The 12,853-nt window shown below is 44.9% G+C and overlaps 1 protein-coding gene across 1 annotated transcript in view; it reads left to right on the top strand.

The window, feature by feature from the left end:
- LOC113407110 (major facilitator superfamily domain-containing protein 4A-like) overlaps positions 1–11,398 on the top strand; it is a 33,855-nt gene extending 22,457 nt beyond the window's left edge. The window contains exons 5-10 of the mRNA XM_026655161.1: positions 1,318–1,433; positions 2,262–2,435; positions 5,108–5,255; positions 5,878–5,948; positions 7,910–8,030; positions 10,237–11,398. Of these exons, the coding sequence (XP_026510946.1) occupies positions 1,318–1,433; positions 2,262–2,435; positions 5,108–5,255; positions 5,878–5,948; positions 7,910–8,030; positions 10,237–10,301 (695 nt within the window). The 3' untranslated portion in view covers positions 10,302–11,398. The remainder of the gene's footprint in view (positions 1–1,317; positions 1,434–2,261; positions 2,436–5,107; positions 5,256–5,877; positions 5,949–7,909; positions 8,031–10,236) is intronic.
- Positions 11,399–12,853: the final 1,455 nt, after the last annotated feature.

Genomic DNA, 12,853 nt, shown 5'->3' with positions numbered 1-12,853 from the left:
AGTGACATTTTTCACTTGCCCAAAACCTGCTTTTTGATCATGTTTCAATAACCCCCCCTCTGATATTTTTTTAAGGAGGGGGGCAGAAAGTCCAATTCAAATGCCCTGAAATGGAAACAAAATTGATTTTATTTATTGGTAAAACCAGGTTTTATTTTTTAACCAGCCCCTGTTCTAACTCAGCATGCTCACAACAGTGCAGGGGACTGGACTAGATGACCTCCCGAGGTCCCTTCCAGTTCTAGGATTCTGTGATTCTGTCTTACACACGTGCCCTCTACGCTGGAGTAAATGACTGCACAAGATGCAGGACAGGAGAAAATCGAGCTCCATAAATAATGCTAATTCCTTTTGTGGCCTCGGTCAAATCCTTTCACTTCCCCATCATGCCATTCCCCCCCCTACAAGGCGGGATAGTTACTACCTTGTAAACTGTGTTGTAGACGAAAAACCCACTCAATGTGCCAAGCACTTTATTAACTTTATTGAAAGCTACCATGGTTTTTTCACTCCACCCCCCCCATTTATTCTTTGTGCAACATTAGTCCCAGCCAAGATCATGGCCCCACAGTATAGATACATGGGACGAGACAGACCTTACCCCAAATAACTTAGTCTGCATAGACCAAGGGTTGGAGGAAGTAAGGATTGTTACCCCCATTTTACTGAGGACTAGTGAGACTCAGGGATTGGCTCCCAGAGGCATCAGGGAATGGGGTCCCAGGCCTCTCGCTACTGCAATCAGAGTGGTGACTGCAGCCCATGTAGACATACCGAGCTAGCTTTCGTCTCTCAATAGCAGTGAAGCCGCAGCAGCATGGGCTGTATGAGCCCGCCGAGGTCCATGGGTTTGTACTACTACTGACTGCAGTGTGGACCTCGCCTCAGACTGTAAGCTCTTGGGACAGGGATTTTCTCTCGCTATGTACAGTGCCCCGCACAATGGAGCCTTGATTTTGGGCAGGGCCTCAAGGTGCTACCGCAATGCAAATAATAAATTCATGGCTGAGCTGGACTTGAACTTATAGCTTCTAAATCATCAGCCAGGCTAGTGCACCACAAGCCTATCCCCCTCAGCTGTAAGGAATACTGAGGTGACACCACCTGCTCCATAGATGGCACACGCTATGGAAAGATTTCACACGGGCAGAGGTTATCAGTGTCCCAGGTCGTAAGCAGCCCAGAACAGAGCTGTATGTTTGTTCTCCTTTTGTCCTGGGGCAGGTTACAGAACAAACCCCCATTGTGAGTGGTAGGGCGAGCAGCTAATTGGGAGCGCCACTTACGTTTGCTTTGAATTGTTTTTTTTTAACCCAGGGCATGACGACCTATTTAGCTGCTGCCAAGGCAAAAACTTCAGAGGAGCTCCTTACTCCTACTTCGCAGTCCACGTCGCCGGGGCTCTTGTCCTCTTCATGAGTGACGGGATCATAGTAAGTACTGCTGGCTGAGGCATCCTCTCGGAATCAAAGCTACGTGGCACTCTCTTCACCCTGAATCCTTTACAACCGGGCTAAGCCTCAGGCAAAATACACGTACTCCCTTCATTGCGCACAGTGAGGGCTGGATCTCAGTGGGGTTTGAAGGAATCCTTTCCCATCACCCCAGATGCAATGGCTGCTAGCTCTGTGTTCGGGGAGCTTTCCTGAACCTAGAGGGGCGATGCTGGAAGTTCCCACCTGGCTTGTTTCCATGGCATATTGTGCATTCTCTACATGCCCCTCCTCTGCCCTGATCAGTGGAATCACACTGGTTCTGCTGCATCTGGATTCCTTTCTACTTGTGGGGGATGCAGGGAGGATTCCCCCATCCCACCCCCAAAAACGGGCGGTATGGACAAGAACTGAGGTGTGGCTGCTATTCCTACCTTTGTACAGTTTGCCTGATTTTGCCCCAGGTCTGTGAGGGAAAGTGCAAAACTCACCAAGTCTTACTGGGGCCTTAAATAGTCCTGAAAACATGCCTCACTGGGCAAAGCAGATAGGTCAGCCGTTACTGGAACACAACTGGCCCTCCATTTTCAGACGTAACTGATGACTTTGGATACCCCCCTGTGGCTCTTATCTTTCCCCTGCATTCGAATAGCTTGTTTTTGAGCCTCTAGTATTAGAACATCTTTTAGGAACTGCCAGCCCCCTTCGACGAGAACCTTTTTCTATCCCATCTGCTCACACAGGCATCCCTGGCCCTCACCCAGGCACCATCTAGCACGCTAACGCAGATGTAAAATTAACGCAGAGTGCGGTTTGCTTTCCCTGCAGGGCGAGTACTCTGGGTTCGTATACAGCTATGCAGTGGAGGAACCTCTCTCTGTGGTTCACAAGGTGGCTGGCTACCTGCCGAGCTTATTCTGGGGGTTCATCACACTAGGCAGGCTCATCTCCATCCCTGTGTCCTACCGAATGAAACCTGCAACCATGGTGTCCATAAACGTGGTAAGGCAAACTTTACCGTCATCCTCTGCGGAGCGCTTCTGATCTGGAGGGAAAAGGATCTTCCCCAGAAGTGGACCGAACTAGCTCAAAGGCTTGGTTACTCTGGGTATTCTTGCACCAACGTAGCCACATCTCCCTTATGTGGATATGCTGCACCAGTGCAAGCAGTGATTTGCACCCCAATTTAGGCTAGGCTGCACAGGCACAAATCACCATTTACACCACTGCTAACCTAGTACAGAGAACCCAAGACTAGACAAAGGGCTTCGTCTGAAAACATTTTTTAATTTTTATTGCATTGTTGGTTTCGCTCATAGGCTAAAATCTGACCTACTAGAACTCAGTGGAAGTGTTGAGTGACGTGGACGTCAACTTTATTTACTCTTATGTCCTGTGACAGAACAGCAGAAAACTCAAAGTCCATAATTATTTCAATGCAGCCCACCCTGCCCCTAATTATGCTTGCACTGTCCCTCGGCTTATAATGAAATCGTTCTGTAGAAATAAGTAATTTAACTGAGTGCTCCAACCAATCTATATTGTTGTCTAGTAATTAGGCAAGGTCATGATCACAAATGCAAACTAATGCCCATTGGAAGGAATAATTTTAAACTACTCCATCTACTTTGCTGGGTTCTAATGAACGCTAATCACTTGGAAGGGGGCTCTGCCTGTCAGTGAAATGCTCAGCATGCAGGAACAGTCAAAAAGCAAATGATGTAAGGATGCGTAAGGAATGGGATAGAAAACGCTCAAGTTATCATGCCCTTATGTAAATCAATGGTGCACCTCCACCTAGAATACTGTTAGCTGTGGTCACCCCATCTCAAAAAAGGCGAAGCAAGATGGACTAGAGACAGGCAACAAAAATCATTAGAGGCCTGGAGAGAGTGTTATGTGACAAGGGATTGAGAAGATTTAGAGTGGTTAGAAAGGAGAGGAGACATGAGAGGTGGGGCAGAGAAATTCCAGCTCTCCTAATCACCCTTCCTCCTAATATAAGAACCAGGGGGCAAACAGTGAAAGAGAAACAATTTACCAAGATTTGTGGTGGATTCTCCACCCCTGGCAATTTTTAAACCAAGACTGGATGTTTTTCTAAAAGATCTGCTCTAGTTTAAACAGTTAATTCAGGGCAGTTCTCTGGCCTGTGTTATACAGAAGGGCAGACTACATGATCACAGGGGTCCCTTCTGGCCTTATAATTATCAATCTATATAAGGCAATTCCTTTAAAATTGGTGGGAAAAGGAAATCTTTTATAGAAGGTATAGTTAACCTGGGGAATTCACTGCCACAAAATACATGTGAGGCTAAGAGCATGGTAGGATAATGGGGAAATGGGATTGGATATTTATGGGTCTAATTTTTCAAAAGTGACTAGTGCTTTCTAAAAACCAAGTGCTTTTGAGGTGTTTCAAATTGGGCACCCAAACACTGAGGCACCTAATCACAAGTCGCTTTAAAAAAAATGAGGCCACGGAGAAACACCCACATTAAGTCGTTTTTAAAGATTAAGAATATCTGAAGCCAGAGGGCTTCAGAACATAAACCAGTCACTAACTGCCTGAATTTGGGAGAAACTTCCCCCTACTGCCAGGTTATTAGTTATTTCCATAGTTATGACAATTCTTGCACTTTCCTCTGAAGTGTTTTACTAGTCACCAGACTAGGTAGACCCCTGGTCTGATCTGGCATGACTGAAGATCTGAGGGCTAGGCATCCGGACTCCTGGGTTCTGTTGTTAGCTAGAACTGATTTGGGGGCTCCTTCTAGTCCTATTGAATTTATTGGAAGTTTTGCCTTTTACTTCAATGGCAACTGAATGTGCATTATGCAGGTTTACCCACAGATAGAAAATTACGTACCTGTTTTAACTGTTTGTGATCACTGAATAAGATCTGTTCTAGAATTGCAATTATTAATATTGTATGTACACACTTTTGACAGTCATTTAGGATTAAAATTTGACTTAAGTCTAATATTAAAGTTAAATTTAGAGGAATGGCTTTTAAGTTCCAGATTGCTCTGTGCGTGTGTATACATGCACACATCTTTAAAACCACCTATCACTCAATCCTGAAGGAATTAAGGGGAAAAAACAGCACCTTCATTTTTGACTGAGATTACAAAATTTGGTGAGAGCTCCCTCTGCTGGGCTGTCACTAGCAATTCAGCAAAACAGCACAGAGTTGTGACTTTAATAACAATTGTGTGCAAATGAGGGAAATCGCAGAAATCTGCATTTAAGGCTCACTAGAAACACCAAATGCAACATCTCGTAAATCAGAGGGGGCTTGAGAGTGATCTTAATTCTTTGTCTAATGAACGTGGGACAGATGGTTTTGCTTGGCTTTTTGACCAAAATCAAATGTAGTTGGCTTATGTCCCTCTAGTGAGAGTATTGAATACTGCATCTGAAGGTGAGTAGACTCTGATCTCTCTAGCTGTGAGCTCAGTCCGTGAATAGGGTTACTACTATGTGACTTGCAGATTATGCCTGTAACTCAGTTTTTCAAGAGACAAAGCTCAATTGTCTATCTCAGTGAGACCAGATAAATCTATTTCTTTTCCAGTCCCTTAACTAGTCTTTTTAAAAGCCCACTAGAGCCCAGTGCTACCTCAGCATTTATTTTCTTCCCTGAAAGTGACTCTGGGCTTGTATTGTTGCAGGTTGGAGTGCTTGTAACTTTCCTCCTGCTCCTGATTTTCTCCTACAGCGTTGTCTTCCTGTTTGTGGGCACAGCGTGCCTGGGTCTGTTCCTCAGCAGCACCTTCCCCAGCATGCTGGCCTACACTGAAGACATCCTCCAGTACAAAGGTGAGCATCCCTATCCCCCGTCAGATTTTGAGCAGAGAAAATACCAGCAGCAAGCCCCTTTCACCTTCCCAAGATCATGCTTTGCTGGTTCCCCAGGAATAGCTCTAGCTAAATTAGGATGTTGATTTCCACTACCAGTTACCACCCCATGGAACCATCCACAGCTCCTGGCTCCATGCACCAAGCTGGTAGGGTAGATATGGGGGGAAATGAAGAATGAATGGCAAACAGGGAACACAGGTACTTCTGCACACAGTGGAGAGTGGGAGGATCAGGTAGCTTTGAGCAGGGGGTTGGACTAGATGACCTCCTGAGGTCCCTTCCAACCCTGATATTCTATGATTCTACTTGTACCCTTGCTGGCTGCAGCCATTACTTTTTTAATATCCTCTGCTGTACGTAAGGAAGCTGAGGGCTTACAGCACAATAGGTTGCCCTGCAGTAACTTGCGGTGTATACAAGCCTTGATATAATATCAGAATGCAAAAGGGCCACATTTGTGCAGGCTCATGAATGTAGAACAGGTGGGTCTCACCTCACAGAGCTCTAGCCTGGGGACATTCTTGGCCCTCTGAAGCTATTCATTTCGGCAGTTCCCAGAACTTGTACCATTTGTTTTCAGGCTGTGCCACGACGGTGTTAGTGACTGGAGCTGCAATTGGAGAGATGGTGCTACAGTTACTGGTGGGGTCGGTAAGTGCAGAAAAAAGGAAAAACCCAGGATATGACCTGAATTGACTAGGATTTTAATTCAAGCACATAGAGAGCTGTGTTTGAGTGAATGGAAGTCTTAAGGCTTGCCTACACAAGATGGGGCGTACATGTACCCCGCAACAGCCTGCTGCCATGCACTAAAAGTCCCCTAGTGCACTTAGTGGATCAAAGCATACTAGGAGGCGTGTATTGCACGACAGCGGGTTTACATGAACACTTAGTGCATGGCCGATTTACACGATCACGCTCGGACAGTTCTGAAAGCTACACAATCAATTCTGCAAGGAAAGAGGGGTCAGTCTTCTGTAGAGAAAACAGGCAATACAATCAGTGGGACCTGCTAAGATACAGCTACCACCAATCGCTGAAGAGTGCTAGGTATAATGAGAGACATGCCCACTACTGCAGCAGTACGTCTACAGTGGAGCTGTAGTTTCCAGGTTGGGTAAATCTAGCCAAAAAAAGCAGTATAGTCATGGTGGGACGGGCTAGCTGCCCCACTCCATACCTTACCATCACCAAGCAATGCTACTGTGGCTATAGGTTGTTTTGCATTACCTCTGGTGTTAGGAATTCAGTTGCCAGAGTTTGGAGAACTGTGGAGGCAACATATGCATTGTGTGATGTTCCTTAGAGCAGAAATGCCCTGTAGTGGAGCAACTGCCCCCCTCCGATAGGCAGGGGTTAAAAGCAGCCAAGCTAGGCTGATTGGGGAAGCAGCTACAGCTGTGGCCAGCTCAATTAGGGCCCAACTGGCCCTGGTAAGAGGGCTGTGGGCCAGAAGCTGGAGGAGTCTCTCTTTCCAGCCCTGGAGGGAGAAGGGCTACCTACCTACCTGAGAGGAAGGTACCTGAACTGGAGCAGTGCTGGGGAATAGGTAGGGTGACCAGACAGCAAATGTGAAAAATCAAGGGGGGGGGAAAATAGGAGCCTATATAAGAAAAAGACCGCAAAATCAGGACCATCCCTATAAAATCAGGACATCTGGTCACCCTAGGAATAGGGCAAGAGAGCTGGGGAGCTCCAGCCTGGTAAAACCCCAGGCTGCAGGCCTTGGGGAAGGCCTACAAAGGTACTGGGGCTGCAGAGATACAGCCTAGGAATAGGCAAAGGCAGCAGGTCCTGTCCCCTTGCCAATGATGAGTGGCCATTACAGACTGCAGTCTGCCCCAGTGAGCGGGGGCTAGATGATGACTGGCAGTAGCCACTGAGGCAAGGTGGGTTTGGGGAGTTGGGGATTCCCCAGGAGGGGAGACCCAGCGTGTGGGGGTACTTTGGGGGCAGAACCTTGAGGTAAAGGGGCACTGGGGTCCAGGAGAGACACAGGGCCTAAGGCAGGTGAGACACTGGCCTGCAGACGGTGCTCCGTATGCTGGAAAAGAGCTAATTCCAAGATGACCAGCAAGAGGTGCTGTGGCCATGAGTCAAGCTTAGCTACGTGCCCATAAATGTAAATCTACCCAGCAAAAGCTCAACTCCCCACTGTTCTTTCCACCATGAGTTTGTATAACTTTTTATTTGGGGGGAGGAGTAACTAGAGTCTGCCAGGTGGAGAAACGGGAATATCAATTCACCTTGTATCTGGTTCAGGTAGGTCTTGGTTAGGCCATTTCATGGGCAGGGTTTATTTGTAGAACACATATATAATACATGTCACAAAATGGGCCATCTGTACAGATGGATAGCAAGAGACTCTATAGAGCCAACACAGCCTGTGAAAACAGATGGGCCTTGGCACCTGCCTTGCAGGTCAACAGATTGGCTTGGCCAGACCAGCAGGGGAAATGGATTCCTGAGCTGAAGGTTCCCCTATGTTAAACACAGGAACATTGCTAACCTCTGCCAGGCGCTATGTAAACAGCCTGCTGCTCCCTATGGCTTGCCCTGGTATGAAGCACCTCTCTCACTGTACTTAAGACCCTTATTTTTCTTTACTGCAGATTATCCATGATCAGGGCAGCTACAGTTTCCTGGTTTGTGGGATGATCTTTGGAGGTTTGGCCTTTACGTTCTACACTTTCCTTTTGTTTTTCCACAGGATGTACCCCAAGCCCTCATCAGGTAAGAAAATGCCAGCAGTTAGGCCTACTTTAGAATGACAGGAAAAATGACATGTGCATTAACATACAGCCAGCATGCAGCGTTCCAAGTAAAATGCAAGGAAATGTTTATTTTCCTGCTGCTTCCTGTTCCCTCTTCCTGCTCTGACTTGCCCACAAAACCCTGGCAGACACAAGTCTGAGTCTGCTTTCTTTTCTGATATGGGAAGACATTAAGCAGGTTTTGGGGGTAAGGGAGGAACCATAAACTGAGTGGGATGATAGCTGAGAAACCAAATCATTCTGCTATCTAACTAGTAGAAGCAAGTCCTGACAGTTGCAACCTGTACTGTCTCTCTGGCCTGCTTCCCAGCTAAGCCCAAGAATAATGCAACCTTCCCTCTGAAAGACAAAAAGCTAGAGCTTGTAATAGTGTTGATGTAACATGCTTAGACTTGGTGCCTCGTGACATTTTGTGTAACGAACTAGAATGATATAAAATTAACATGGCACCCATTAAATGCGGTGAGCAGATAGGTCTCAAAACGTAACTGCAAATGGGGAATAGTCACTGAGCAGGTGTTCCTAGTGGAGTACTGTAGGGATTGATTCTTGGCCCTATGCTATTTAACATTCTCATAAGTGACCTGGCAGAAAACACACAATCAGTTTGCAGATGACCCAAACGCTGGGGGAGTGATAAATAAGAGGAAAGGTCACTCACTGAGAGCAATCAAGAGCTCTTGGTGAACTGAGTGCAAGCAAACAATATGTTTTTAATATAGCTAAATTTAAATGTATACATGTAGGAACAAAGAAGGTAGGAGAAACTTTGAAGGACTGTATTCTGGGAAGCGGTGAGTCAGAAAAAGATTTGGGGGTTGTGGTGGATAATCAACAGAACATGAGTTCCCAGTGTGGAGCTTTGGCCAAAAGAGTTAATTCGATCCTGGGATGCAAGAACAGGAATCTCAAGTAGGAGGAGAGATGTTGTTATACCTCTGTATTTGGGACTGGGTGACTGCTGTGTCCAGTTTTGGTCCCCACAATTCAGAAAGGATGTTGATAAATTGGAATGAGTTGCAGAGAAGAGCAATGATTAAAGGATTAGAATACATGCCTTATAGAGACAGATTCTCAGAATCATAGAATATCAGGGTTGGAAGGGACCTCAGGAGGTCATCTAGTCCAACCCCCAGCTCAAAGCAGGACCAATCCCCAGACAGATTTTTGTCCCAGATCCCAAAATGGCCCCCTAAAGGATTGAACTCACAACCCTGGGTTTAGCAGGCCAATGCTCAAACCACTGAGCTATCCCTCCCCCAAGTGCTCAAGGGATGACATGATTAAGTCTAAGTATCTACAATGGGAACAAATATTTAATAATGGGCTCTTCAACCTAGCAGAGGAAGATATAACACGATAAAATGGCTGGAAGCTAAAGCTAGACAAATTCAGACTGGAAATAAAGTGTAAATTTTTAACAGTGAGTAATTCATCTTTGGAACAATTTACCAAAGATTGTGGTGGATTCTCCATCACTGACCATTTTTAAATCACAATTGGATGTTTTTTAAACTCTGCTCTAGGAATTATTTTGGGGGAATTCTATGGCCTTAGTTATACGGGAGGTCAGACTAGATTATCAGTGTGACCTAATCTGGCCTTGGAATCTATGAAGTGCCTTAGTTGCAAACTCTACCTTCCAAAGAAAGCAGCTGCCCATCTAAAGACAGCATTGATAAATTCTATCCAGGTGAGAGACGGGACATTTCCTATGTTGTCTCTGACATAGTGGGCTGTTACAGCACCCTTTGCACCAAGATCACTGTTCCCCAAAAAAGGAATTAAGCCTCACGACACCCCTATGAAGTAAATCCATTTTGAAAGCAAGTGAAGAGAGGTCCTGCACAATTGTGACTTGCCCAAGATAAGTCAGGCAGCCCCAATGCTGGGAATAGATTCAACTCCTGCTGTAAAGACCATCCGACACTCCCCTTCACTTTTCACTGATTGGCACTAGGGGTGCCTCCCAAAATTAAATGCTGCTACCTTTCGAAGGTAGAGGAAACCACCTCTGCACCAATAACTTCAAGAACTACTGCAAGTAGGTATCCAATAGAGCAGAGGGTCTATTTTATGCATTTTCTTTTAAAGCGTGTTAGAATGAATGCTCATTGGTTCTGCACATAGTGTCTACTGACAGGTGAACTAATCTTATTTTGCAGAGGTGGATGCCTCCTCACCTGACAAGCCAGCAATGATGGGTGACTCTGGACTTTATCAGGGCTAAAAAGAAGGCATAGCCCTGGACATTGAGTTGTATGTATTTGCAATAAACACAAATCATCAAGCGTTACTAGGAAGGATGATTTCATACTAATTACATGGTTAAATTACCTGAGTTTTCTGCAATCAAAAATGTTAAATTTGAAAACCAACCAAACATCCTAAGTCACCTTGGGAGGCTAAGTACAGCGAGCAGAAGTTGCTTGGGTCTGTTATTCCACTAAGGTGAATGTCAAACTGCAGAATCCTGTATCCTGGAAATCAGCAATTTATGGCAGCTTGGTGAAGAAAAATTGTAAGCAAGCTTCCCTACAGAGGATAGGCTGGAAGTTGTAAGTCTATTACTGTTTCATGTGTCATATTTTGGGTATCACCTGGTTTAGTTACTATAACCAATAGGTTTCTCTATTGGTGTGTAAGCACGGGACCCATTTGTAGCCATGGTCCTGACAACCTACAGCACCAATTCTAGCTTTCAATTAATACAGAACAACCCTCTGCATAATGCTGTGCTGCAAGAGTGGTTCAGAATTAGTTTTCCAGTAACCAGACCTGTAAGAGTATCCAAGCTTCAACTGTGCTCCCAAAGGGGAAATCACAATATTAGCGGAAACACCAGGAGCACTTTGATAACAGGATCCATCTATATTACACAGTATCAGATATGTTCATTGCAGCAGAGCCTTAATCAATAGGCTCTAGCATACTAAGTATTTAAATTAGTTATATAGCAGAGGAAAGAATGAGTTTTGCTGGTTTATTTTTGCTTAAGTCATTGGTAAGCTGCAAAAGTGTCTGGTGCAAGTAGCAGTATTTTAGGGAGGTTTGTAGTCTAGCTTCTATCTGAAACCTTAAGCAGGTGCATCCAGGCTCCACCTCCACCCATTTAATCTGTGCAATATCCACTACATAAGGTGCCTTCCATGAGATAAACTCTAGAGGTACTGTATACCCCAAGAACGATCTGTTACAAGACAATACTAGCAAGTGTAATGATGCTAGCTTTCTGGAGATACCTTGGGAAAGTTTGAAGAGATGTAGGCTTTAGTGTGATTGTATGTGGATGTACATATGTATGTGTGTATATAAAGCAATGTTAATTAAAAGTGATTATTATATTCTCACTAGGCTCTGAGTGTAATTGTTACAGGACCCAAATGATTTGAACCAAACCCATTCCGGCCAGACAACCTCTGAGGCCAAGATTAACACTGGCTCTCAAATAAAACAATTACAATTGTTGTTATCTAGAGCAATTTGACTTAAGCCTTTATTTATTCTGTGCAATATGCACCATTCACTTTGGAATTCCAAACTGCAGTACCCTCCATAAATCCAGTTGCATGTGCCCTTTGGAGTTTGTATCCCACCAACCATTTTCCCTATACTTAGCAATGCAAAATCTCTTCCCAGAAAGTTCCCTTAGGAGGTAGTACTTTTGTAAAACTAGTATATGGTCATACATATGTAAGGCTGAGCACACACTAGCCCTGACCAAAGAGAGGTAACAAAATGGAGGTGTTATATTAAATATGAAATAAATGGTTACTCACAGGTGTCCTCCAGAAGCACAGCTTTTAGTTAGTGGGACCTTTACTCCTTCATATGAAACTGGAAATGCACTGTAATTCCTCTGTACCACCACCTCAGGGCCGGCTCTAGGGTTTTTGCCGCCCGAAGCAAAAAAAAATGTTGGCAGCCCCTTCCCCCCTTTTTTTGGCTTTTACACATGTTTGCATATTGGGGAAATAATCGCAGAATATAATCACACATCAGCATATTTAGTTGACTCTGTTGCTGCAAATTTCAGAGCAGAAAGTCCAAGGAAAATCTTTAGTTCCTCTTTGAGCTGAAATAAAACAGTGCAATTAGTCAAACTGATCTTGGGAGTTGCATGCAGGCTGATACGAACATCTGGTAAATCAAAACTGTTAAAACTCAGTGATCTTTCACTTGTTAAAGAACATGTGTCGCTTACTCTGAAGAAAAAAAAAATAGGAAAAAGGCTCATAGAAAATTAAATTGCTCCAGGAAAAAAAAAAATCCAACTCCCCCAAGGAACAGGAAGTGAGATACTTTATTCCTATACATTGATCTGTCAATGCCACTCACGGAAAGTCTGAGCAATCGAGCTACAGCAAACATATGATGGTTACAGAGATCTAACCAATGTTGAAATTAGCGGAGTTGAAAAGTTCAGCAGCGAGTGGCTGCAGGGACGGCTGCCCCACACCTCTTTCTGCTGTCAGCATGTGAGAGGAGGCCAGGCTTGGAGACAAGGCTGAAATTGACCATGTGCCAAGAAGGAGAGTTGAGCAAGGAAAACCCACAGTCACGTTTCAGAGTAGCAGCCGTGTTAGTCTGTATCCGCAAAAAGAACAGGAGTACTTGTGGCACCTTAGAGACTAACAAATTTATTAGAGCATAAGCTTTCGTGGGCTACAACCCACTTCTTCATGTGCCAAGAAGGAGAGTTGAGCAAGGAAAACCCACAGTCACGTTCAACCTTAAACCGCAAAGGAAAAAAAGGAAAAAGGCAAAGGGGGGGGGGGGGGG

Source organism: Terrapene carolina, unplaced genomic scaffold (assembly GCF_002925995.2).
Source record: "Terrapene carolina triunguis isolate 2854851 unplaced genomic scaffold, T_m_triunguis-2.0 Scaffold198, whole genome shotgun sequence".
Lineage (NCBI taxonomy): Eukaryota > Metazoa > Chordata > Testudines > Emydidae > Terrapene > Terrapene triunguis.
This window is presented reverse-complemented; position numbering and strand designations above follow the sequence as displayed.